General features: G+C 47.0%; 2 protein-coding genes across 2 annotated transcripts in view; both read left to right on the forward strand.

The window, feature by feature from the left end:
• The window catches only part of CORO2A (coronin 2A), a gene marked incomplete at both ends in the record, with an annotated part of 26,540 nt that extends 25,807 nt beyond the window's left edge, over positions 1–733 (forward strand). The window contains one exon of the mRNA XM_082842239.1: positions 602–733. Coding sequence (XP_082698365.1) covers positions 602–733 — 132 coding nt within the window. The remainder of the gene's footprint in view (positions 1–601) is intronic.
• A 5,116-nt stretch (positions 734–5,849) lies between these two features.
• Positions 5,850–27,224, forward strand: TRIM14 (tripartite motif containing 14; the record flags this gene model as incomplete). Its single annotated transcript, XM_082843419.1, is given in 11 exon segments — positions 5,850–5,867; positions 5,869–6,066; positions 8,602–8,669; positions 8,671–8,695; positions 15,101–15,256; positions 15,260–15,334; positions 18,947–19,127; positions 22,896–22,988; positions 26,725–26,962; positions 26,964–27,118; positions 27,121–27,224. Coding segments are annotated over 11 exon segments (1,311 nt in total).
• Between the last annotated feature and the right edge of the window lie 218 nt (positions 27,225–27,442).

Genomic DNA, 27,442 nt, shown 5'->3' on the forward strand with positions numbered 1-27,442 from the left:
GAGTGCAGGCTCAGTAGTTGTGGCGCATGGGCTTAGTAGTTCAGCTGCATGGCTGAATCTCTCAGCTTCAGTTTCCACAGTGGTGGAGTGGGGGTACTAATACTACCACCCTCGTAGGAATGTTGTTAGCACCCAGTGGAATAACGAAATCCTTAGGGGGGACACCCAACATCTAGTACCATTCTATACAGTGGCAACAATTATAATAATGCTGAGGTTAGTTTTCTGATCCCCAGTTTCCAGAGGAGGAAATTGAAGTTCAGAGAGGGTAAGTAAACTGCCTGAGGTCACATAGTTTAGCGGTGGTGAAAACTCCAATCTCCAAGACTTCAGGGCTAAGTATCCTTTGCTCTACCCATGAGGGAATCTAAGGAGGCAAAAAATGTCTGAAACGTCAAGACTTTTTGATTTTCATTAATTGGGTGAAGAAAACTAGGTTTTTGTAAAAGATCTATGCCATGGCTGTCCCCTCAGGCCTCAGCCACGTAAATGTAATCACCCACCTTTCTGAGTCAAAAAGGGGCAATGTTTAATGCTTTCTGCTGGTGTCCTGACCCCAGGACACCCAGGTGACCTTCCCCTCTGCTCTGTGCTTTCCCAGCTGCTGCAGATGTTCTATCGGCAACAAGATGAGATCCGAAGGCTCCGGGAGCTGGTGACCCAGCGTGAGGTCCAGGCCAAACAATTGGAACTGGAGATCAAAAACTTGCGGATGGGCTCAGAGAGGCTCTGAGCAGGGTCCTCTGCCCTCCTCGCCCTCAGGGACACCACTCGGCTCACGGGGAGGTCCGGAACCAAACCACAGGTCCCCCGAGAACAGCCACTATTTCTGTATTTTTTACCAGAGATGAAACTCTTGGTCGCGGAAAGATTCCAGTGGGACCTGGTGCCGATTTTCTATTTGCCTTCTTGAAACAACAGTGTCTGAATTGACTCTTTTTAGATGATACCTTGCCTTCTGTTTAATTGTTTTGAAGGGTCCACGGTAACTTCTCAAGGGGAAGAACATCGTAGAAAGTTAGAGCTGGAAGGTCCTAGGAGGTGAACCTTCCTGTGGTTTTCAAACTGTGGTCCATAGCAAGGGGGGAAGGCTAAGTCAGGAGGGCTGTGCCCGCCCCCCACCTCCATTCCTACCAGTCAGCTCCCCTTCTTTCTGTTTTATATATTAGCTTCTATGGAATACATAATTCTGCTACTAAAAAAATATTAGAAGTTTGAAAACCAGTGACGTGGCCCAACTTCCTTATTTTACAGGTGAAGAAACTGAGGCCCAGAGAGAGGCAAGTAATCAAGGTCCCCAGAGAGTTCATGGCCGGGCTGGGCTGAGCTCCTGGTCTCCTGGGTCTGCCTTTCTGCGGTTTATGATGCAGCAGATGTGCAGTTCTCAGCCCACAAGGCAGGAATCCGTTGGTTCTGGCCTCAGCTGTGCCCCTGAGTTGCTCAGTGACCTCTTGCAAATCATTACCTCTCTGGTCTCACTTTCTCCATCTGAACAAGGGGGACCCTGGAATGCGCTGCCCTCTATAGGATCTGCCACCTGAGATAAGAAACCTTGGCCTTGACCTAAGGAAAACTACTTGTAGGGTGATGATCTGGGTTTGCTGCAGGAACTCCAAAGACGTTGACAAAGAGGCAGAGGAAGTTTAACTTCAGGGAAGTAAGTCAGGGTTCAGCCTAATTGTAGAACACAGACGGGAGGCCATCCTCTCTCTCTTCAACCAGAATCAGCTGAATATGGGCAGACACTATCCCTTATGTGGGGATGCAGACAGCAGAGTGGTGCCCATGGCTACTGACTGCCACCACCAAAGCCCTGAGGTCGCAGAGCCTGCCTCCTCCAGGATGATGTAGGCAGATTTCAGCCCACAGTAATAGAAGAGGTCCCCAGGAGGTAGGGAGACCCAGCCTGGAAGTGTGCCGGCAGAGCCCCATGGCTGCCCAGCCATGAGGGTTTCTGGAGAAGGATGACTGTACTAGGCAAGGAAGCGGGACCAGATGGCCCTGACTTCCCTTGCAGCCTGAGAGTTTTTCTGTGTCCCTCCTTTGTGAATCTGTATTCTGAGCCCTTTAAGGTTCTCTCCTTCTCAGTGGTCAGTACAACAACCCAGCTAGAGACGGGGAATGTTGGAAGTTAAATGTGCCCCTCTTTACCAAGGCTATGCAGATGATGAGTTTGTCCATTGCACAGGGCGATCCTGGAGCTAAGATGGGAACTGCAGGAGGCCACCTAGCCTGGTAGGTTTCAACCCAGGCTAGAATCCCCTTAGAATCCCCTTAGAATCCCCTTGGGAGCCTTCAGGAAATACAGATACCCAGGCCCAACCTCAGACCAACTGGAGCCGAATCTCCAGGGTAGGGCCTGACCTTGTGTATGTTTTTATAAGTTCCCAGGTAATTCTGCAATACAGAGAGGACAGAGACCCTCTGGGCTAGTCCCTCTGTACCTATTTGCAGTAAAGATGAGGACAGTGAGTGCAGACAGGATCTGGGACTTCAACCCTGTCTTCTAAGTCCATGCTAGAAGCTCCTAAAAAAAGTCAAGAAGCATTGTCCTGGGTGTCTCTGGGACCCTGACTGCAGCACAGTGAGGGCTCTGTGCTCCCGACTGCCCCCTCCCCGAGCCATGGCTGCGTCCCCTTGTTTGCCCACACACACCAGGTGCCCATGTTCCTTGTCGGGTTTACTCAGTCACTGGTTCCTGCCAAGCTCGCCAAAGGCCAAATCCCAGGCATTGTCAGGGGAGCAGAGCTCCACTGGATGGGGTTACCTTTCCCACCTCATTTGCGGCCAGCATGTCACAGTTTACAAAGCACCCCCACCCTCAATCACTGACACATTCTACTCTAATACGGGTCAGCTAGGTGTTATTATCCCCAAGTTCAGAAGAGAAGACCTAACCTCAGAGAATGAAGAATCATCAAGCCCAAAAGGCACTGGCTGCAAGGCATGGAGGTGGGGCCAGTCTGGAGAGCTTCCCACATGCCTCCTCGACACAGAGACATCCCTTCCTTCTCAAGCTCTCCCCACCCCTGAGGGACCCAGACCTCGTGCTTAAAAACAATACGAAGGCATCCATGAACAAACTTCTTTTTCCTTCTTTTTTTTTTTTACATCTACAATAAATTATTTAAATTATTTCACAGCAAGGGAGAGGGATAGGTAATTTTTATCAGATATTTTTTTAAGACATTTTTTAAAATTACATTTTTGTTCTTGACTGATGAAGTGGAACTCGCCCAGCATTTGCAGGGCCCTCAAGCTCAGGGCAAGCAGAATGTGTACTCATCTCCTTACTCCATACCCTAGGAACCCCCTGACTGTTGACTCAGGAACTTTCTGAGAATGAAGACAGCACTGGGAGATGAGCTTTGGGGTGTATCCACCTTAGCTCTACAGTCATTGAGATTGTATCATAGAGGGAAGCAGGAAGTCAGAAATCAATCTATGCTTTTAATATGAAACCGTGCCTGAAACAGTTTGATTGTTTTAATATTGTTTCTGAAATTCCTTGTACCTTTGTAAAAAAAAAAAAAGTGAAAATAAATAGATGTGGAATAGTGCAATGGAAAGAATGGAACAAAATAATAAACATCTTCCTAGACATTTTAATGCATGGAGCTTCCCTTGATTTGTTTCACAAATACCAATGACAGGTTCCCCTCGATATATGAAAGTAGAGGGTTCTTATGAAACCTTTTGCAAGCCAAAATGGCTAACGTGAAGAATCAGTTACCTTAACACAACTTGCTAACGGACACACAAAATAAGTCCAGATAAAGCACATGCTCACAGGCACAGTTCAAAGCTAAGACTGCTTAATGTTGAGACGCTGAGTGTAGTTCCTGGGGAAGGAGCTTGGTGGTGCCACTCCCACTGCTTGGGGTGCTAGGGGGTGCACCAATGCCTCTATAATAGCTTGCTGTAAAACAAACGCTGAACATATTTTCACTTTTTGTCTTTTCTCATAAAAGTGAAAATCCTCTTCAGATTTCTTTCCATTAGTGAAAGCAAGTACTAATGTATGTCTTTTGTGAAAGCAAGGTGGCATAAAGTGAACTTTTGGAAATACCCACTTGTTTGGGCCAGAATCCAAGCTGGGAAACAGGTAAGAAAGACTTGGTTCCTACCCTCCAAAGAGTTTTTAGTCGTGGTTGGAAGGAAGGGGACATTCAGGCTGCTCTTGGAGGAGAAGCAAAGAAGGCTTCTTGGAGGAAATGATACTTAGGCAGAAACCTGAAGGATAAATAGGAGTAAACAAGGCAAAGAGCATCTGGGGAAAAGAGTGTTCCAAGCAGAGAAAACCAGCTGTTCCACAGTCTGGAAACAAGCAAACGGTGGAGCATAGACAGGGCAGAGATCATGAGTATTAAGGGCCAAGGGCAGACTTCCCTAGTTGTCCAGGGGTTAAAACTCCATGCTTCTACTGCAGGGAGCATGGGTTCAATCCCTGCTAGGGGAAGTTCCACATGCGAGCGGTGGGCCAAAAAAAAAAAAAAAAAAAAAAGAAAGGAAAGAGCCAACGGCTTTGTAGGTGGGAGCTGAGACTTTTTTCCCTAGCTTTATTGAGGTATGATTGACAAAAATTGTATATATTTATGTTGTTTGTGATTTCTTGAGGTGTATGTGGTAATGATTATGATATGAATACATTGTGAAATGATCACCACAATCAAGTTGATTAACACATCCATTACCTCACGTCGTTACCATTTTTTGTGTATGGTTGAGAACATTTGAGATCCAATCTCAAGTGTACAATACAGTATTATTAACTATAGTCACCATCCTGTACATTAGATCCCCAGAACTTATGGGTTCTGTAACTTAAAGTTTGTACCCTTTTCCCCCACCCTACCCTTTTCTGTGAGCCCCTGGCAACCACCTTTCTACTCCATCAGTTTGACTTTTTTTTTTTTTTAGATTCTACATATTTAGGTATCATACAGTATTTGTCCTTCTCCGTCTGGCTTATTTCACTTAGCATAATGTCTTCCTGGCTCATTCATTTAGAAAATGGCAGGATTTCCTCTTTTAAGTCTGAATAACATTTCACTATATATACGTGCATATACCACGTTTTCTTTATCCATTCATCCACTGATGGACACTTGGGTTGTTTCCATATTTTGGCTATTGTAAATAATGCTGCAATGAACATGGGAGTGCAGATAGCTCTGATATACTGACTTCATATTCTTTGGATATACACCCAGAAGTAAGATTGCTGGATCATATGGTAGCTCTATTTTTAATTTTTTGAGGAACCTCCATACTGTTTTCCATAATGCCTGTACCACGGTGGATGCTGAGACTTTAGCGTGGGGGCAGGTGGAGTTTCCAGAATGTTTCTCACAATTGCGGGAATCGTTATTTCTCTTGGGGATAGGGCAAGAGAGAATTAAGGGAAAATGAAAAGTCTAGGTAATGCATAGCATCCCGGAAGGCCACAGCCAACTTTGGTCCCATCCACAGGGCTGCAGTTTTCTGATCATGACTGGACGATCGTCACTCAGCGGGGAAGCCCACCTCCTTGCAGTTAGTTAGCCCATTCGAAGTGAGCCCCCATTTGTGCTGTGGCCGCCTCTGGGCTAGACACAGAGCCGGGAGACCAGGCCTGAGCATTCACTGCCCCAGCGGATGGGAGGGAGAGCACCGTGCTGTCCGCAAAGTGATGATGCTGCGGCTGTGCCCTGGCCTGCAGGCGGCGCCCTGCCATATATCTGTCTTTCCCTGCCGGAACTGGGACGGCCCGGAGCGCCCCGCCCCACCGCGCAGGTTTCTATTTCCCCGCCGGCCCCTCTCTGTGCGCCGGCCCCTCTCTGCGCGGCGGCCGCAAAACTTGCGGGTGAATGGCGGACGCGGCGGCGCCAAAGTGGGACTCCCGGGGGGCTGGGCCCAGCGGAGCCCGAAGACGCGCGCGGCTGGCGCTGCCCGGAGCACGGCGACCGCGTGGCTGAGCTCTTCTGTCGCCGCTGCCGCCGCTGCGTGTGCGCGCTTTGCCTGGTGCTGGGCTCGCACCGCGGCCACCCGGTTGGTCTGGCGCTGGAGGAGGCGGCGCGCGTGCAGGTGGGGACGCGGGGGCGTGAGCCCGGGAGCAGCGGGCGGGGAGGGGCGTACTGGGTTCCACTGACAGTTCCCAGTTGGGACCAGGACCCCCAAGGCGGCCCAGAGACCATCTAGGAGGCCGACCTGTTGTTCAGAAAAAGAAACAAGCCCAAGGAAAGGCAAGGCCATCATTTAAGCATAAGAAGAGGTGGGTTTGGGAGTGAGAACTTGGGCGCCCCGGCCGGCACCGGATATCCCGGACCTCACCCACCAAGGCGGGTCCACCACACTGCCTTTGGGCCGGAAGAAATTCTGTTTAACAAAGATGAAAAAACCCCTCCCGCTTCGAAAACATCTGTGTTTCCGGAAAGCCACACAAACACCTCCTCTGGTTTTCCCTCCTGGAATTCAGAGGGGAGCTGAGGACCGCCTGATCGCCCTGGGAGCGGACAACCCTCATAACAGCCTGGTGAGAGCTAGGCCAGACGGTTCGTGGCCAAGAAGAGGAGGGTTCTGGAGGCCGAGGCGGGCCTTGAACCCAGGACTGCCTCCCACGGGCCCATTCTCACCTTGGAGCTCTCACCCATGCTTATTCTTAATAGTGGAAGGGGGCTCTGGACTCTTGTTCCAACCTTGTGGCCAACTTGTCCAGTGACTCTAGTCAGACCCCTCCAACCTCTCTGGGCCAGGCAGGCCCTCCTGTCACAGACAGATGTTGATTCTACCACTTCACCTTCAAGAAGTCGTCTGTGGTTACTCCAGCCCCACAATGACCTATTCCCTGCACAGCATGACTTAACACCATCATGGTGACAACCTTGGAGCTCCACTGTGAGAACGGGCCACGTGGGGGCCAATCTAGCAGGTAGAGTCCAGGATTCAAGGCTTGCCTCTGCCTCCAAGATCTTCTTCTTATCTATAAAATGGTTATAATAATAATTTAGTTCCTCAAAATGCTGTTTTCAGAGTTAACAAGGCTGCTTTCAGAGATACAGCTTCTAATAGGCAGGTCCACCCACCTACCCCTTTTGCATCCACACACCCACCCACTCACCTGTCTGTTCATGCATCATCCATCTGCCCATTCATTCATTCATTAGACATCCATTCAACTCGTACCTGGTGCCATGAGTCAGGGAATAGATCAATTCTTCCCTGACCTGGAGTTCCTTGGCTAGTGGGGGAAGAACAAACAGTGACAACACAGTATGATAAGTATTGTAATTGGGGAGTCTGAGGCAGTGGTCAGTGGGAGCCAAAGAGAGGACAATGTGAACTAGGGACAGGAAGCCCAGCAAGACTTCCTGGAGGAGGAGCCATGGGAACTGGCCGTGAAGAATAAGTGGGGTTTCACCAGGTACTAGACGGGAGAAGCACCCTGTGACTGGAGGTTTCAAGCACCAGGAAGCTAGGTTATCCTTGGCTGATAGCCAGGAGCTGGACTTGAAGGCTTAGAAATCCCAGTGGGGTATGAATGCGCTTCTGGAAGTTGAGGCTATGGCTTATACTTGGGTTTCTATTGTGTTCCCAGCCCCACCACTCACTCCCAGACCCCCAGCTAGAATAAACCTGCACACCATAGCAAATGCTTGTTGGATATTAAAATAACAATACAAGCTATGTCTATTGAGCACTTACTGTGTGCCAAGCACTATACCAAGCACTCTGTGTACTTCTTATTCTTTCCAGCAACTCTGTAGGGGTGTCCCCTTTTTTTGTAGCTGAGGAAACCGAGGTTCAGAAAGGTGAGATCACTTGCCCAGGTCATGTGGAAGGAGAGCTGGGACTCAGACCTAGGAGGTCCCATCTGAGTCTGGGGCTTAGGCTCATAACTTGCTCCAGCTCTCCACTTGAATTTGGCAGCCCCTGGTAATTCTGTTCAATTCAGCAAACACTTCTGGGTCACCCCCTGGTCCCTATGGGGGATCAGGAACCAAGAATGGAGCAGACCTGCCCTCAGGAAGCTCCCAGTTGGTCCAGCAGCTGAGTGTAAGGTGAGCCATAAGAAGGTAAGATGGAGGTAGGGCCTTTGGAGAAATGGCAGTTGCAAAAAGCAGAGATAAGGAAGGGAGCCATCTTAGGTGGGAGAGGGGACCTCTTACCCATGCAGGTCCTCTGAACCCCAGTCCAGGCCAGAGGACCACAGACCAATCCTGGATGCAAGTTCCATGAGAGCAGCTCCGAGAACAGGCACCAGCACATTATAGGTACTCAGTATTCACTCTAGAAGTGAAGGCTCTTCCCCTGACCCCAAGCTGCTTCCCTAAAGTCCTATTTGAGGGCCTGGAAAAGCAGGTCACAAGCAGGACTGTCCTAGAAAAAAAGGGGGCACCTCGAGGTTTGGAGAATACCTCATGTGGGCCTCTGAGGATCAGAGTGGCCCTACTTCCAGCTCATCTTCCAACTTGCCTCATGACTTTGGGCAAGTCAGCTCACCTTTTGAGTCTCAGCTCAGCTGAAAAAAAATACAGGAGTGAGAGGACATGACCCCTGGGGTGACTTGTTATCTCAAAAGTGACAACATTAAGACTTCTCTCCTAATACTTTCACATACAGAAACTCACCCAAGAATGTTTAAAGAATTTGACAACCAAGAAGCAGCAGCAAGTTGGCAACATAACCCAGACAAGATGCTGCTGAGAAGCTCAAGGCAAGTGGGGGATTCTTCCTTATTCCAGATGAGATGTCCACCTTTGCCCTTGGACACACAGTTCTCCCCAATATGGAGCCAAGGGAAAATGACAAACAGCCTCAAAGGGGCAGGTCAGGTTTGGTGAGACCTGGGGCTTCTGTAATTTAGGGGGCCCTTTTGGAGAAAAAGAACACAAAATTAGTTGCAAGATCATGAAGGGGCCATGCCAGGGAGGGACCTGGGGCTCCTGTTTCATTAGCTTTGTGGTGAATCTGCCTCTGCCCAGAGCCCTAGCCTTGTCCCATAATGCCTGACAAAATGCAGGAACGGCCTTTCCTCCCGCCATGGCCAAAGCCATTCTCTTGGACAGACTAGTCCTCCAAACCCAGCACCCCAGACTGCCTTAAGCAAAGCAGAACACAAGGTAAGGAACACACAAATCGCTCTTTAGGTTTCACTGTTGAAAGAAAGTAAATAGGTATAAATGTATTCCATAAGTATGTACTTTCTTCAGGCTTCTCCTTGCATCACACTGTTTATTTAAGTGGATTCTTTTGTGGGTTTTAAGTGGGAGGTTGGGGCTGACATTATCCCAGCTGCTGTTTTGACTGTGAGAATGGTGTTGCTCTTAAAGGAGCGTTTTAGGTGAACTTGGCCAATCCCTTCCCTTCTCACCCTCAGCTGCCACCGCCTCAAAGTGAGGGCTGGAGTGGGTTGCCCTCCCAGGGTCTGTCTCACTGAGGGCCCTGTGAACCTCAGACTGACCACCCCAAGTCAGGCAGGGAGATTGGCTCTGATGACCGCAGGAGTAGCTGGCACCCAGACCAGGCCACAGAGTTGGCCCCCTGTTTGCCCAACATCCATTATCTTTCAGGCGACGGCATGCCCCAGTTTACTGGGGACAGTTGTGGTTTACATCTGTGGCCCTGGGTTAATTATTAATCATGTCATGTCTTCAAGAGCAAGACTCTGGGTATAGGCAACTACATCAGCTCAAAAGGATTTGGGAACTGAAAGTTGGCACACCTGAAGGGATGGCAGAGGTGCTTTGGGCTGTTCAGCCAGAAGAACAGAGTCAGGGCACAGTCTCACTGTCTGTAAATCTCTAAGCAGATATGGTTTGGGGGTCCCCGAGGAAAGAGTTAGGATCCGTGTGGAAAGTCTAAGGGGGCAGGTTTCAGCTTCAACTAAGGAATGGTTTTCTTTTTTGAAGCTTTTCCCCAACTTTTAAACTTTATTTTGAAGTAATTACAGATTTATAGGAAGTTGCAAAAGTAGTGCATGACCCTGGATGGATGACAAGATTCCTTGCCCTTCCCCCAGGCCCGTGGGTGGGCTTTTACTGGTGCCTAGTTCATGGATGGAGCGGCTCTCTGTGAATCTGGTTTGGTGCGGGTCAGGTGGCCCCCTTCCCGCTCCCAGGACGCCAGGTGCCCAGGGCGCCCTCCTAGATGACCCGGCCCCAGCATGGTGTGGCTCTCATACACCCCCTCCACCCCCACCCCACCGGGGTCCCTCACTCAGCTCCTGCCCATGGTTCTGACGCCAAGTTCCCTCTTTGTTTTTGGCACTGAGGATTTCCCTTTTGTTGTTGTTGTTTGTTTGATTGTGGGTTGGTTTTGGGGGTTTTGTGGGGTTTTTTTTCAGCTTGATCACGTAATTTTAAAATTTACTCATCTTATCAGCATTTCCGTGTGTTTGAAGTAGGAAGGGGGATTTCCATGTCAGCTCCTTCTCCCTTTTTGACCAAAACTATATGTCATCTTACATATGGGGGGTTTTGTGGTTGTTCAAGACCCTAACCCTTCCCTGTGTCATTAAAAGTTCTTTGTCAGTGTCAGTATTAGAGGCTGTATATTCCATTATAGGGATCGACCATGATTCATGAAGCCGTTTTCCTAATGTTGAACATTTAGATCACATCCAGGCTTTCACTCAAGTAAAACAACGCTGCAGTGATATTTGGCACCTTGATTTATTTTCTTTGGGACACGTTCCTAGAAGTGAGTCGCCTGGCTCAATAGGCACAGACGTTTGTAGGGAGTCTGGTGCGTTCCGCTGAACTGTGGCGGGCGTAGTTGTGGCACAGAGGTCTGGGGCAACCATGCCTCTCCGTCCTTGCTTACTCAGAGGCAGTACTAGGGAAAAGGCCATTTGCCTGAAAATTAATCCATAAAACAGCTTGGTAAACAAATTAAAACCAGTAAAGTTCATAATTGACCAACGTCTACTGTTCAGAAGCCAACAACCAGGCCTACCCATCCACGCCTTTCCAGAGAGCGATCAAGAAGGACTTGATCATGAATCCCCAGCCAATACCCATTAAATGATTTTTCTCTGACATCTTTGTTAATAGGCTGTTCGCTTCCCCATCATGGCTTTTCAGCACGCTCATACATGCCAGGTGTAGGGAAAATCAACACTTGCCTGCTGCCCGAACTTTTTACTCAAACTGGGATGAGTTGACAATATATAGCAGAGTGGTTACAGTTTTCTTTCAAATCTTCCAAATTTTCCACAGTGAGCTTTTGTTACTTTTGTGAACAACAACAAAAGAGTATATAAATACATGATATATATATAGATATATATTAGCTCATTTTGAACGAATGTGGCCCAGACAGTGTACTTCCTTGTTTCATTTCCAGAATTCTCTCTCTCAGTCTTTTTTTTTTTTACCATATTGCATAATCAGCCTCATCTTGCCTGTACTTAAGTTTTCTACGCTGAGATTCATAACGAAGTGTAGTGTCATTAAGCTTATTTTGTATATTCTTCTTTAAAAAGTGGATCTGTAGAAACTGCTTGGAGCCCAGTTGGTTGGGAGAAGATATTTGCTCTCAGTTTCTGTAGAAAGGTCCTCCGTGTGCATATGTTGCCTCCAAAATGTGTGGATATATCAAGCGTTTAGAACACATTTTCTTTCCTTCGTTTAGTCATTCAACAAAGATATATTTCTGTCCAGGCTCAGTGACTCATAGAAACCATGTTGTAAGTGTGGACTAATTCCCAAGCTAGCCCAAAGCCAGTTTAGTCAATATGAGGCTCTAAACCCAGAGCCTCACCACTGCCTAGAACATTGCATGGGAAACACAGACTTTGGGAGCCCATCCCGTAGATCCTGCCAAACCACACATTCCTGCCCCACTAAGGAGAGAACATGGCACACAGGGGAGCCTGCCCACCCCCATGCCTGCCTGGGTACCAAGGATCTTTCTGCTGTGTGGGCTGTACAGACATTTGGGCTGAGGAAAGAAGCCGGCCTGATTTTTTTGTTGTTATGATTTTATATTTTAATTGTACTGGTAATACATGAACACATCTCAGTTTTTAAAAGTTAAATAGTTTATTAGAATACAGTGTACAGCTATGGAAAGTACAGAGTGAGAGTCCCTCTTGACCATCTCCCCAATCCCACACCTCTTCCCAAACATGACCAAACTAACAGACATTTTATTTTTTTTAATTTTTGATTAATTTATTTATTTTGGCTGCGTTGGGTCTTCTTGCTCCGTGCAGGCTTTCTCTAGTTGCGGTGAGCAGGGGCTGCTCTTCGTTGCGGTGCGCGGGCTTCTCATTGCGGTGGCTTCTCTTGTTGCGTAGCACGGGCTCTAGGCGCGTGGGCTTCAGTAGTTGTGGCTCATGGGCTCTAGAGCGCAGGCTCAGTAGTTGTGGCACACAGGCTTAGTTGCTCCGCGGCATGTGGGATCTTCCCGGACCAGGGCTCGAACCCATGTCCCCTGAACTGAGAGGCGGATTCTTATCCACTGCGCCACCAGGGAAGTCCCCAGACATTTTAAATGCACTTGCAAACATGCAGATGCGTATATACATGTACACTTCTCATTTTGTTATCTTTTACATAAATGGGATCATCCTATATATATTATTCTGCAACTTGCCCTTTTTCACACGGTGTCTTGAAGAGCTTTCCACGACAGGACATATAGGTCCACTGCATTCTTTGTGTGTGTGTGTGTGTGTGTGTGTGTGTGTGTGTGTGTGTGGCAAAATACACGTAACATAAAAGTTACCATTTTAACCACTTTTAAGCATATAATTCAGTGGCATTAATTACATTCACAGTGTTGTACAACCATCAGCACTCTTTCCAAAAGTTTTTCATTACCCTAAATATAAACTCTGTAATCATTAAGCAATTACTTCCCATCCCCCTCCCACCAGCTCCTGGTAACCTCTAATCTACTTCCTGTCTCTATGAATTTGCCTACTCTAGATATTTCATATAAGTGGAATCATACAATATTTGTCCTTCTCTGTCTGGCTTATTTAATTTAGCATCATGTCTTCAAGTTTCATCCGTATTATAGCATGTGTCAGAACACTGCATTTGTTTTAATCACTGAATATTATTATTTCATTGTATGAATGCAGCATAATTTGTACAATGAACATACATATATACTTCCCATGTTGAAAATTTTGTCCAACTTTTCTCTATCTCCAACAATGCTATAGTGAGCTTCTTGGTACACAAATCTTTGTGCACATGTGAAAACATTTTCTAGGATCAATTCCTGCAAGAGGAGCTGCTGCATCAAAGGATTTAAGCGTTTAAAATTTTGATATTATCATATCACCCTCTAAAAATGCAATACTGATGGACACTACCACCTGCAGTGTATGTAAGTGCCTATTCCACACACCCTTATGGACTCTTGGTATTATCCATCAGTTAGCATTCTTCCAGTCTGATGGCCTATATATATATATATATATTTTTTTTTTTTCTGATTATGCTGCTCACTTCCTTGATTGTTTGGGACGCAGAGACACCTGTTCATACGTCTCTTGGCATTTGTATATCTCTGGTCCATTTTTAAATTGAATGATTTCTTTTTTCACTATATGTTATGGATAGTAAGCCTGTGTAGTTGGTTACTTGTCATGTGGCTTTGTTTACAGTGCCTTACCTCTTGGGAAGAGTTTCTTTTTTTATGTAGTCCAACCTGTCATGACTCCCGTTTTGCTATATGAGTTTTGGGTTCCTCTTACAGAGGTCTTCCCTTCTCAAATTTTTAAAATTAAAATTGTTTTGTATTTTATTCTAGTAGGTTTATTATTCTTTTAATGTATAGTGCTTTGATCTATTTAGAATTGTTTGTTTGTTTAGCTTTTATCGTGGAAAACCTCAAGCATACATATGTGTTTTGGAGCAAATCGCAGACATTCAATTTCATCTGTAAAACTGTGAGCATATTACCTCTATAAGTACTCATTTTTAAAAATATATAACCATGGTATCATCATCACACCTATGAAAATTAACAGTGGTTCCTTAATATTATCAAATATCCAACCAGTAGTCACATTCCCAATTGTCTTATAAGTGTCACATTTTATTTGTTTATTTGAATTAGGAGTGAAAGTTTTCAAAATGCTATTGGTTGATGTATTTTTTAAGTTGATGGTTAACATGCTCCTCTGTCCTCTATGTGTCTTCTAAATTGTATCTTTAAGTTAGATCTAGAGGCTTAATCAGATTCAGATTCACATTTTTCACAAGAGTACTTCATAGGTGGGGTTCTGTCTGAATTTGTTTTTGTATACAGAATAAGATAAGAATCTAACTTAGTTTTTTTTAAATACATGATTAATTGCATGCTGTACCAATACCATTTGTTGAATTATATATATAATTATATTAATTATATATATGTATATACATACTTTTCTAAGCTATTCTTTGCTCTTGATCTTTTTGTCTATGCCTAAGCCACATAGTTTTAAACCCTGTACCTTTACAGTTTGTTTTGATATTTAATAAGGCAGCTCATCCTTCATTGATTCTTTTTTTTCGGCCATGCCACACAGCTTGCAAGATCCTAGTTCTCCGACCAGGAATCGAACCAGTGCCCTCAGAAGTGAAAGCCTGGCGTCCTAACCACTGGACCGCCAGGGAATTCCCCTTCACTGATCCTTTAAAAGAAATTTTTGGCTTTTCCTGTGCTTATTCTCCCCCATGGTAATTTAACATTTGGTTAATCTGTATGTTAAGACTTTGATTGGGATTACATCCAATTTATAGACTAATTTGGAGACAAATGGCATCTTTATAGTATTCAATCCTCCTAGCCAGGGATATGGTTTTTCTTCCATGCATTCAGATTATTTTATGTCTTTCAGTACAATTTTATGCTTTTCTTTATCTAGGCCCTTACAGTTTTTGTTAGGTCTAGTTTTAAATATTTTGCTATTTTTTTCCTACTGTTTTAAGAATGATCTTTATTCCTCCATTCATTTTCCAATTGGTTATAGCTGGTACTTAGGAAAGCTTTTTATAAGTGCTGAACTCACTTTTTAGAAGTTATAATAATTTTTTTCATGTTGATGCTTTTGGATTTCCTGGTTGGCAATCATATCATCTGCATCTGGTTTTGTATTGTTCGGGGTTTTCTTTAGGCTCATGCAGAGTCAAATAAAACCTGGCTGACAAGGAAATTTACTGAACTCAGATTACTACTTGATGAAAAGGAAACTCTGACCAAGAAATTCATTGAGAAAATCACGCAGCTTGCCCTGCAGGCATACAGGGAGCAAATCGAGTCTTATGGGGAGTAAATCGATGTCATGAACAATCTCTCCAACAGGGTCTGGAATACCAGCCAGGAACCCAGTCCTGTACAGCTGCTGCAGGTAATGCTGGGTTTCTGCCCTCACAGTGGCCACCGGCCGCCACATTTCATCTTGGTTAATGTGGCACTGAACACAGTATTCACACACTGAGTAAATACACAGAGAACTGCCTTGTCAGCAGGTAGACTGATTACATTGTTAGGAAGATAATATACATCTTGGACTAATTAAATGACATGAACAGCCACCATTTTTGAGGGCCTCTGTGTTCCAAGCACCTCAGGTATCTTAGCTCTAATATTTACTAGAACTCTGCAAATTGGATATTCTCACCCCATTTTACTAATGAGAAATGGAGGCTCAAGGAGATGAAGGGACTCATCCAAGGTTATACAGCTGGTAGGTGGCAGATCTGGGATCAGGTCTGTCTGACTCTAAAGCCACAAGGCATCACTGCCCAGTCCTCTGACAGTACAGTCTTAATGGAACCATCACTCCTGGAAAGGCAGGCACCTTTGCAAAAGCTACTAAGCAGACTTCAAGAGTGGAGTCACAGTTTGCTCAAAGGGGAGAGAAGGACGGGACTCCTTGGCCAGTGGGCTCTGTTGAAGGCTATTATCCTGAAGGAGAATCTAAAAACTAGCCCCTTTAATATTCACTACTACACTTAGTGAAAGCATGTTGTTGAGGGTCACGTTCCCGTCTTCAGGGAACCATGGGAGAAACTCCTCTCTGTGTCAGTACTCCTGTGCAGTCACCTGTGCACTTGGATTGCTTTTCTACTCATCTAACTCTTCCTCTTTCTTTCTTTGCCATAGCTTCTGGGAAGCTCAGAGCCAAATATGTTTCAAATAGCTGGGATGAGACTTTGTGGCATACAGTTTATGCCTCATCTCACTCTGGCTTCCAGCTTCCAGTCTTATCCTGGTTTTCTCTTGGCTTCATTTTTCTCACTGTAAAGGAAAATCTTGCAGCATTAGATAACTTTTGTAAGATGCTTTAAAGGTTTGTGGGATGAAGCAAGGTACAACTAAGTAAAGATGGCACTGAGTTGAACCACAGATTAGCCTGGGCTCTGGCTGCAAAATAAGACAGACAAATAAATAAGTCAGTACAAGACTAGTCAAGCCAGTCCCTGGAGGCTATTTACCCTCCTGTGCCTTTATGTGGCCTTGGTCAATTCAGCCTGTGTCTCATTGTTAAATAACAACCACAACAAAAAAACCCTAACAAAATATTCTGGGTGAGGTGCTCTCCTAGGCACTTTAAACGTTGTACTTTAAGAGAGGCAAGATGCACAGAGGGGCACGTTTTTTTTCTTTTAAAATAATGGTACATTTTAGGAATATCTGATTCAAAGGGAGGCTTCCATGGAGAAGAATGCTATTCTTCCATCATAGATACAGTTTCAGGGCTTTCTCATCTCTCTCTCTCTTTTTTTTTTTTTTTAATTCTCTGGTGCCCAAGCTACTGATTTTCATCATTCATCGTTCCTTCCATTTGTTCACTCATATTTTCATCAAATATACACTGAGCAACCTGATTGCAACAGGCCCCTGCTTCACATTAGGAGCTCATGGGTGGGAAGACATGCTCAGAAAGTTACTCACAACACAGCACAGCTAAGTGAGCTAGCAAAAGTGTCCAAGAGAAGTCCAACTCTGTATGGGGAATCAGGGAAGGCTTCCAGGAGGAAGTGACAGTGGAGCTGGTATGGGAGAATAAGGAGGAGCTCACTGGGTATATACAGAGGAAAAAAGCAGAGAGGACATCCCAGGCAGAGAGGAAGTATGTGCGTGTGAGAGCTTGGCAGGCTGGAGAACTGCCAGGGTTCAGCCTGACTGGAGGCGGGGCAAGGGTACAAGGGAGGGGGGCGTGTTGGGAGATGCAGGGATGCCAGGGTTACTTGATGAAGGGTCTTATATGCCTGGTTATGAAGTTTAGACTTTGTCCTGTAAAGAGAACAGGGGCCAGGGGAGTGTTTTGCAGCGAGGAATGACATGGTCAGATTAGTGCTTTAGAAAGGTCACTTTAGTGACAGGCTGGAAGATGGACTGGACAGGCAGGAATGGAGCCTGGAAGGAAAGTTGAGAGGAGACCACAGTATCCAGGAGAGAGATGATGGTGGGCTGGACCAGTGAAGGGTCTGTGGGGATGGGGAGAAGCAGGCGAGTTTGATAGATGTGACAGGATTGGTGACTGGGGGAATCCAAGATGACAGCTGGTTTCTGGCTTGAGACATGGGTGGTTATGTGGCTGTTCCCTGAGTCTGCAAAGGCAAGAAGTAGATGTGCTCAGTTTCATTCATTCCTTTATTGCATTGTGAACATTTATCGAGAACCTCCTATGTGTCAGGCCCTGTGCTAGATGCTGGAGTTTGGGGTTACCAGGTGGTCGCATTTGTCCCTCATCCCCTTCCCCAGTCCCACCCCACCCATCTGCCCTCTGGGCCACCCCGGAGCCGCTCCCTGCCCTCCCTGCTAGTGATCTGACTCCCTGGCCAGCCCTCTGAGTGTGACCTTAGCCCTCTTTGTCCACAAATTACCTTCTTCCCACCCAAATGAGGATGGGCTCTAGACCTGCAGCTTCCTAGGTAGACAGGGCTTGGAGACCGTCCCTCAGCCCTTCCAAGGCCCAGCATCCTTCCTGCCAAGCGCTGGGCCACCTTCCCTCCCTCCTGAGGCATCCACCCACCCCTCCCATCTTGGGCAGCACCGCCCACCAGCCAGGGCCTGCTCTCCTAAGGAAATCTGTTGTCTTCTAAATCCCTGCCCAGGACAAGCCTCCAGAAAGTGCAGACAGGGATCTTAGGTGCAAACAAGAGAATCCACTGTAACTGTTTTAAGCAAGAAAGGAGTTTATGAAAGAGTATTAGGCAGCACATCTGATCTCCAGGAAGGCCAGAAAGTCGTGATGAAGACCAGGCCGCAGGAGTGAAGTCAGGGCCATGGCACAGGCTTGCTCCAGTGTAGACCCACCCTTCTCCGCTGGGCAGATGTCACAGCTCACACCCCTGACCCAGAGCACATCCCCTGCAACCTCCACCACTGCTGTCCCTGACAGCTACACGCCACTGTCACCAGTCCACCCTCACTTCCACATCCAAGTCTTGGAGTGGAGACTCCTCGTCACATGCCTACACCGGGGGCTGGGACAGTTTTCTTGCTTATACTTAGCAAAGCCACACTTAACACAGGAAGGGTATTTAAAAGGTGCTGTCCAGGCAGAAAACAGGACAGGCCCCCACTGTGGTGGGCACACCCCCTTGGTCAGCATTCCAGCTGAGCTTCCAGAGCCTTTGGCTTCCCCTTTGGGATATGGTTTCCTGTTCCCCCCATTTGGACATGCCCCAGGAGCGCCTTCCCCGGGAAAACTGGCCCCTCGCTCTTTTCGTCCCCTGTACCTCCGGCCGACCTCTGTCACAGTGTCTGTAAAGCTTCGGGGTCCCTTTCGAGGTGGTGAGCAACTTCAGGGCAGGGGCAGTCAGCTTGCCTTCTTCCTCGAGGCGGGGGTCGGGGGGGACTGCCAAGGCTGTGGTCCTTGGGGCTCTGCTTCCAGGGGCAGGGCCTGGGGTGGCAGCAGGTGCCACGGCCAGGTGGGGCCAGTGCTTGCTGGCTGGGTTTGTTCCTGGGCACAGTGGTGGAGGCTGGGACGCGGCTCCAAGCCACCCAGAGCCCCACGTGCCCTCACGCATACACGGCCGCTGAGCAGCAGATGCCGCAGCAGATGAGCCTGGGGGAGTCATGCCACCCCGTGCCCCACTCCTTTGAGCCCGTCAAGAGCTTCTTTAAGGGCCTTGTGGAAGCCACGCAGAGCCCGCTGCAGATGCCACTGGACGTCTGCCTTAAGGCGAGTAAGTCACCGTGTGACCAACCTTGGGTCCTTTACTCCCCTAGAGCCCTGTGATTAGAGACAACTGTGAAGATCGCCACCTAAATCATGTGTCTCCTGCACAGAGGCCCTAGGCTGGGTGGTCAAGGTCTCCTGGGCCTGGGCCCAACCCTCCCTTCCAACCTCATCTCCTACCCATTCGGAGACCAGGTCCTGCTTCTCGCAGCTGCCCTGCTCTGCTCCTGCCCCTCAGTTGCTCCCGAGGTTCTGCCACACCTCAGCTTTGCCTGCGCTGGGCTCCCAGCTGGAAGGGCCAACTCCCCCTCCTCTTCCTCTGCCTGGTCAGGACCCATAGCTGTGCTCACCTGGGAAGCCTTTCCAAGAAACCCCGGGCTCGCTCGCTCTCCCGGCCGTCTCCCCCCTCTGCCCTGGGCCTGCTCCATCTTCTGCCTGGGGGTGTTTGTCAGCTGGATACATGGACCCCTCCCTTCCTCTCTTAAATGCCTGGAAGGCAAGAACCACTTTGGGTCCAGCTCTGAGGTCACTGCAGGGCCTGACACAAAGCAGGTGCTCAGAAATATCCATTCATTCATTTCTGCTGTTAGGATTCATTCAGACCATTTACTGAGCCCCTGTTATGTGCTGGGCACAGTGGGGTACAAAACAAAGCTCCTGCCTTTGTGGTGCTCAGTCTTTTAAGGGGAAGATGGACAACAAATGAATATATGTCAGCGATAAGAAGTGCTTTGCTGGACTTCCCTCGTGGCACAGTGGTTAAGAATCCGCCTGCCAATGCAGGGGACATGGGTTCGAGCCCTGGTCCGGAAAGATCCAACATGCCGTGGAGCAACTAAGCCCATGTGCCACAACTACTGAGCCTGCGCTCTAGAGCCCACGAGCCACAACTACTGAAGCCCGCGCGCCTACAGCCCGCGCTCCACAACAAGAGAAGCCACAGCACTGAGAAGCCCGTACATCGCAACGACACTCGCCGCAGCTAGAGAAAAGCCCACGCGCAGCAACGAAGACCCAACGCAGCCAAATAAATAAATTTATTAAAAAAAAAAAAAGAAGTGCTTTGAAAAAAAATGAGCTGAGTAAGGAGAATGGAGGGTGACCAGGAGGAAGAGCTTTTTTTTTTTTTTTTTTTTTTTTTTTTGCGGTACACAGGCCTCTCACTGTTGTGGCCTCTCCCATTGCGGAACACAGGCTCCGGACACGCAAGCTCGGCGGCCATGGCTCACTGGCCCAGCCGCTCCACGGCATGTGGGATCTTCCCAGACTGGGGCACGAACCTGTGTTCCCTGTATCGGCAAGCGGACTCTCAACCACTGCGCCACCAGGGAAGCCCAGGGCTATTTTCTATGGGAAGTGGGAGAGGCCTCTTTGAGAAGGGGATGTGTGAGCTGACCTGAAGGATGGGCTGGAGATCATTGTGGTCACATGCATGGACTCTGGAGCCAGACTGCCCGGGTTCCTATCCCAGGCCCACCACTTCCTAACCCTGCCATCTTGAGCAGGGCACCTAACTTTTCTATGCCTCTGTTTCTATATCCATAAAATGGAGATGATAATATATTCCTGTCTCATAGAGTTGTTGTAAGGATTAAATGAGTTCTTACATGTAAAGCGCTCAGAATGGCGCTCAGGCATAATAAGCACCATGTGAGTGTTAGCTATTATTGTTGCTGCTGCTGATATATCTGGGGGAAGTGTCTTCTAGGCAGAGGGAAAAGCAAGTGCAAAGGTCCCGAGGCACAAGGGAAGAGTAAGTTTGGCATGTTGAAGGAACAGCAAAGGGTAGGTGGGGGGAGTCAACAGGAGTAGATGTGGGCGCAGGAAGGGAAGAAGAGAGAAAGAGATACCAAGGAGACTCCACAGATTTTGACCGGAACAACTAGAAGGAAGTTGTCATATTCTGAGATGGAAAAGAGCATTTAGACTTGGAGGGAATGGCCCTTTTGGCTCTCTGAGCAGCACCATGGTGGTTTGCAAGAGCAAATGCCTGACGAAAGGCAGTTAAAAGGGAGCCAAGAAGAAAATGGTTGATCTGTTTTCTAAGGAAGGTTGGTACGATGTGAAAGCACCAGCTACATTCCATATAAGAAATATTGGAAAAACCCTAGTCATGAGAACTCTAGGAACCAAAATTGCTTTTGATGGCCTCAAGGGTTAACTTTTGGAAGTGAGCCTTGCTGACCTGCAGAATGATGAAGCTGCATTTAAGAGAATTAAAGCTAATTCCTGAAGATGTTCAGGGCAAGAACTGCCTAACTTTCATGGCATGGATCTTATCCATGACAAAATGTGCTCCATGGTCAAAAAATGGCAGACCATGATTGAAGCTCATGTTGATGTCAAGATTACCAATGGTTATTTACTTCATGTGTTCTGTGTTGGTTTTGCTAAAAAATGCAACCATCAGCATTACCCTGTGTGGTAGACATCTTCATTATCCCCCATTTTACGGATGAGGAAGCTGAGGGTCAGAGAGGTTAACTGACTTGCCCTAGGTCACACAGCTGGTAGGGGTAGAGGCAGAATTCAAACAGACTCTGGTCCCAAGGTTTGTGTTCTGATCCCCTGGAGTCTGCTTCCTCTCAGCCCATCACCCCTCATCCACCACAAGATAAGGCCATCATTCTTACTATCACAGGTAATACTGAGAGGTACTGACTCCCAGGAAGGCCACAGGGAGGTGGGGGTCTTGCAGCACCACTGCCCTTCCAGTGTGCCGCCTCACCTCCCTACCTGTGAGTTCCACAGACATTGCAGGCTCAACAGGCTGAAATGGAATCCGGCATCTTCCATGCCTCAACCCCCAATCCTCTGCTTCTTGACTCCAATCTACTCTTCATTCTCCACTCCCATTACAGTTAAGCCTTGGTACTTGTACCACTGCAGTATATCCTGAACCCAGCCCCTTTTCCATCCCTGCTGCCCCAGGTCAGGCCTGAGCCTACCAACAGGGCCTCTGCCTCCACACTCACCCTGCCCCATCCACTCCCCACCAGAGAGAGCTCTGGAGATTCTTCTGCTCATGTCTGCGCTCCTTCAAACACCTTCCATGGCTCCTCACTTTTTACAAGACGCTCCTAGCACCTGTCCTTAATGTCTTTGCTCTGCTGTATCCTGGGGAAAGGCTCCCATCCTTTTTCTGGGTGTCCAAATCTTCCCCATCCTTTAAGGGCCAGCTGAGATGCTTCCTCCTCCATGAAGCCTTCACTGACCCCTCCAGGCCTGGAGCCCTTTCACGTCTCCTCTTCGATCCAGAGCACTCTCTGCCTTGAGCGGTATGGCTCAAGCAAGCCCATTTCTCACCTCATTTACCTGACTGAGCTGTTGGAGACAGGGACCATGACTCCCTCTTACCTGGATGAGACCTGAACGCGACCTTCCTAAGGGTTCAGCTTTGATTTCTTGTTTTCAATCTTTATCCTAGAATTTGCATGTCTGCCATGAAATTGCCCCCTTCCTTGACTGCTGAATACATGGTTGACTCTCAGGATGGTCCTGGAGCCTGCTGTCTCCTCCCCATGTCCAGGCCTCACTCACACTGGTCTGTCATTGCTCAGTTTGCTTCGGATCCTGGAAAGTGCGTTTCTGTATAGATCTGAGCCTTGTCCTGAAGTTTTCTTGTTACTGTGAATTTGCATTTCCTACTTAAATTTGCATGCAATTCTTGGGGAGAGATTATGCGAATCCCCAGTTCTGTAATATTTTTAGTATGTTTTGTAATTTGTGCTGCTTGCATGAACACCAGGCACTCATTTCTCACAATTCATTACAGACGTGAACTGCCAGCTCTCGGGCTCCTCCGGCGCCCAGCCGGGTTCCCTGCTGAAAACAAGCCCCTCACCAGAGCGATCACTCTTCTTAAAATGTAAGACCCCAGGAGCGGGGAGAGGGTGAAGAGGGCGTGGGGTGTACTTGTGGGAGGGAGGGTCACTGAAGTAGAGGCCCCCCCGTTTCCCCTAAGAAACCCAACTTCAGTTTTCTTAACCCTTATTATCAGTTTTTTAAAAACCACAGAAATAATACACGTTCACTGTAGAAAAATTAGAAAACAAAGAAAAGTTTTTTAAAAGAAAATCACTCATAAATCACTGAAGAGCTTCGGAAATGTTTCTGCTCACATACCCAAGCAGACACGTAGTAGTAGATAACTACTATTAGTTTGCCCTTTTAGCTTTCTTTGGCATATCTATATACATACTGTGATAAATATTTAATATATATATTTTTTACAAACATGGTGTCATACTCTACATCCTGTTTTGTAATCTGCGTTTTCATCTACTGATATATTATGAACATCTTTGTTCCCTTAAAAAATTATACAGGTAATGTGTGCTTCTTGTAGAGAATTCGAAATTACATATACTAAAAGAAAACAATTGGCTGCCCCAGAGTTAAATGATGTTAATTTTTGTCATATATTCTTTCAGACATTTTAAAAATATATATGTCTACAGATTTTTAAAAATGGGATATTATAGATATTCTTTTGTAATTTTATTTATTTATTTATTTGTGGCTCCACCACGAGGCTTGCAGGATCTTAATTCCCCAATCAGGGGTCGAACTCTGGCCCCCAGGAGTGGAAGTACGGAGTCCTAACCACTGGACCGCCAGGGAATTGCCTTCTTTTGTAATTTTAAAAATTTAGGGCTTCCCTGGTGGCGCAGTGGTTGAGAGTCCGCCTGCCGATGCAGGGGACACGGGTTCGTGTCCCGGTCCGGGAGGATCCCACATGCCGCGGAGCGGCTGGGCCCGTGAGCCGTGGCCGCTGAGCCCGTGCGTCCGGAGCCTGTGCTCTGCAACAGGAGAGGCCACAGCAGTAAGAGGCCCGCGTACCGCAAAATAAATAAATAAATATATAAATAAATTTAATAGTATAGATTGAACAATTTTCTATTTTAATAAACACAGATATTATAGTTATTTTTAAAGGATACATGGTATTCCATTGAATATGCCATGTTTAAATCAATCTCATATCATACTATTGGACATTTAGGCTGCTTTACATTTTCATTTCTATAAACAATGCTGCAGTAAACATCCATTCTTGTACCTCTTTGTTGAATTAATTAGTGACTGAATACACCTTAGCTCATTTTTGTATTTTTTTAGGAGTAATTTCTCAAAATGGAATTACTAGGCATGCATTTTTTTAAACTAAACTTTAACAAATATAAAATACATAAAGTGCACAAGTCAAAGGGCTGTAGCTCAATGATTTTTTAAAAGTGAACACATTCAATAACTTCCTTCAGACCATGAAATGGAAACTTCTAGCTCCCCAGAATCCTTCCTCATGCCAGTTCACTATCCCGAAGGGTAACTACTCTCCTGACTTCTCACAGTAAAGATTACTTTTGCCTGTCTTTGACCTTTATATAATGAGATCACTCAGACTACTCTTTTGTGTCTTGCTTCGACAGAACAACATGACATTTGTGAGATTTACCCATATGATTGTGTGTAGCAGTAGTTTGTTGATTTTCACTGTGGTGTAGTATTCCATTGTATGAATGTAGCACACTTAATATATTGATGGACATTTTGGATTGTTTAGCTTTTGCCTATAGTGAATAATGTTGCTTTGAATATCCCTGTACATGTCTTTTGATGCACCTATGTATGCATTTCTGTTGGGTATTTACCCAGGAGTGGGAGAAAAGGATGCCCAGTATAAACACTTCTATGCAACATTGTTCTAGATGTCCTAGAGAGTGCCTTGAGGCAAAAAAAAAAAAAAAAAAGTAACCTATAAGGATGGGAAAAGGGAAAAAAAGATCATTATTCAAAGGTGACATTATTATTTACAGAAAATCCAAAATAATCTATAAATAAATTAGTTACCAAATGAATTTAGAACAGCTGCTGGATGTAATGTCAGCATACAAAAATCAATTGTATTTCTATGTATTGGCAATAAACAATTAGAAAATGAAATTTTAAAAACATTATTTTCAGTAACACTTTTAAAAAGCTAGGAATAAATCTAACAAAAGACATACAAAACCTCTCTACAGAAAACTCCAAAATATTACCGAGAAAACTATCCGGCAGTATCTACTAAAGCTAAACATCCACATGCCCTAAGATCTAGACTTTTCTCTAACTTCATGTCTACAGATGTGTATAATGCAGCAAGAACTGTTATTGGGAGTTTAAATCACCACCACCTTTCTGGAGGACAGTTTGGCAATATTTACCAAAGGCCTTAAAATCACAATCATCCCCGTTGACCGAGCAATTCTTCTTCTTCTAGGAATATATTCTAAATAACTAATCAGATACATAAAGATGTATTCATATTAGTGTTTTCAAAACCTTTTTAAAAAGCGTATTTTTTAAGGCAGGGGGAGGGAATACGTTAAATTATAATTCATCTATACATCAAAATCTTAAGGTTGCCATTAAAATGCTTTTTTTTTTTTTTTTTTTTGCAGTACACGGGCCTCTCATTGTTGTGGCCTCTCCCTTTGCGGAGCACAGGCTCCTCGGCCATGGCTCACGCGCCCAGCCGCTCCGCGGCATGTGGGATCCTCCCGGACCGGGGCACGAACCCGTGTCCCCTGCATCGGCAGGCAGACTCTCAACCACTGCGCCACCAGGGAAGCCCCTTTGCTCATTTTTTAGTTGGGTTATTCTTTTTTCTGTTTTTGTTTTTTTTTGATACTGAGTGGTACCAGTTCCTTATATACTCTGGACATTAATCTCTTAACAGTTATATGGTTTGCAAATACACTCAGCTCCCTGTATCCATGGATTCTGCATGCACAGATCCAACAGCCCATCAAAATTTGATCAGAGGTTGGTTGAATCCACAGATGAAATTGATGTGGTAAAATGTTCATAAATACTTCAATAAATTTCAAAAGCAGATTACCCAAGAGCCTGTATAGTATGACACCAACGTTAAGAAAAAAACTATAAAGGGGCAAGTAAAGAAAAAAATTGGAAGCATATACACCCAAGTGTTAACAGTGATAGGATTATTATTATTTTTTTATTTTTATATAATTTAAATTTATTTATTTTTTTATTTTTGATGGTGTTGGGTCTTCGTTTCTGTGCAAGGGCTTTCTCTAGTTGCAGCGAGCAGAGGCCACTCTTCATTGCGGTGCGCGGGCCTCTCACTATTGCGGTGCGCGGGCCTCTCACTATCGCGGCCTCTCTTGTTGCGGAGCACAGGCTCCAGACGCAAAGGCTCAGTAGTTGTGGCTCACGGGCCTAGCTGCTCCGCGGCATGTGGGATCTTCCCAGACCAGCGCTCGAACCCGTGTCCCCTGCATTGGCAGGCAGACTCTCAACCACTGCGCCACCAGGGAAGCCCCGATAGGATTATTTTTTATTAACTTTTTAGAAATTGGCAACAAATTCCATGGTACAAAATTCAAGCCGTACAACGGGTGTGCACTAAAATGTTTTCTCCTGCCCGTGCTCCCCAGCCACCGCCCCACTCGTGATTTCCGTGTTTCCCTGTATTCTACCCTGAACACTTGCGGGACAGTGGGTACCAGCAGGGTCGGTTTCCAGGGGGCGGGGCGGGGCAGGGGCACTGGCCCCGCCCTTCGGGCCTGGCCCGGTGTCCCCGCCCTCCGCAGACGCGCGTACGCTCACGCTGGAGCCAGACACGCTGCATGCGCGCGTGCGCCTCTCGGCAGACCGCCTGAAGTTGCGTTGTGGCCACCACGGCAACCTGGGGCTCAATTCTGCGCTGCGTTTCGACGCGCTGTGGCAGGTGCTGGGCCGCGACTGCTTCGACGCCGGCCGCCACTACTGGGAAGTGGACGTGCAGGAGGCGGGCGTCGGCTGGTGGGTGGGCGCGGCCTACGGCTCCCTGCGGCGCCTCTGCCGCCGCCCGCTTGGGCTGCAACCGCCAGTCCTGGTGCCTCGAACTATATGACCTCGAGTACTGGGCCTTCCACGACGGCCAGCGCAGCCGTCTGCGGCCCCGCGACGACCCCGACCGGCTCGGCGTCTTCACCTTTTACGACGTGACGGCATGACCCACCTGCACACCTTCTGTGCCGCCTTCCAGGAGCTGCTCTACCCGGCCCTGCGGCTCTGGGAAGGGGCCATCAGCATCTCCCGACTGCCCTAGGGGCCGACACCTGAGTGGCCGCCCTAGGCTCTCCGCGGCTCTGGTCTCACCCGATCCAGACATGGCTGGTCTACTGCCGCCTCTGTAAGCATTCCCATCCTCTCCCCTACCAGTCATGCCCTGTGCTTTGAACAGTTCCTCTCCTAGGTAGGCTAGTTTCAAACGGGCCCTAAACACAGGTCCTCCGCTGCTGCTCTATCATCCGAACTCCCCACCGC

Source organism: Leucopleurus acutus, assembly GCF_964270905.1.
Source record: "Leucopleurus acutus genome assembly, chromosome: 7".
NCBI classification, from domain to species: domain Eukaryota; kingdom Metazoa; phylum Chordata; class Mammalia; order Artiodactyla; family Delphinidae; genus Leucopleurus; species Leucopleurus acutus.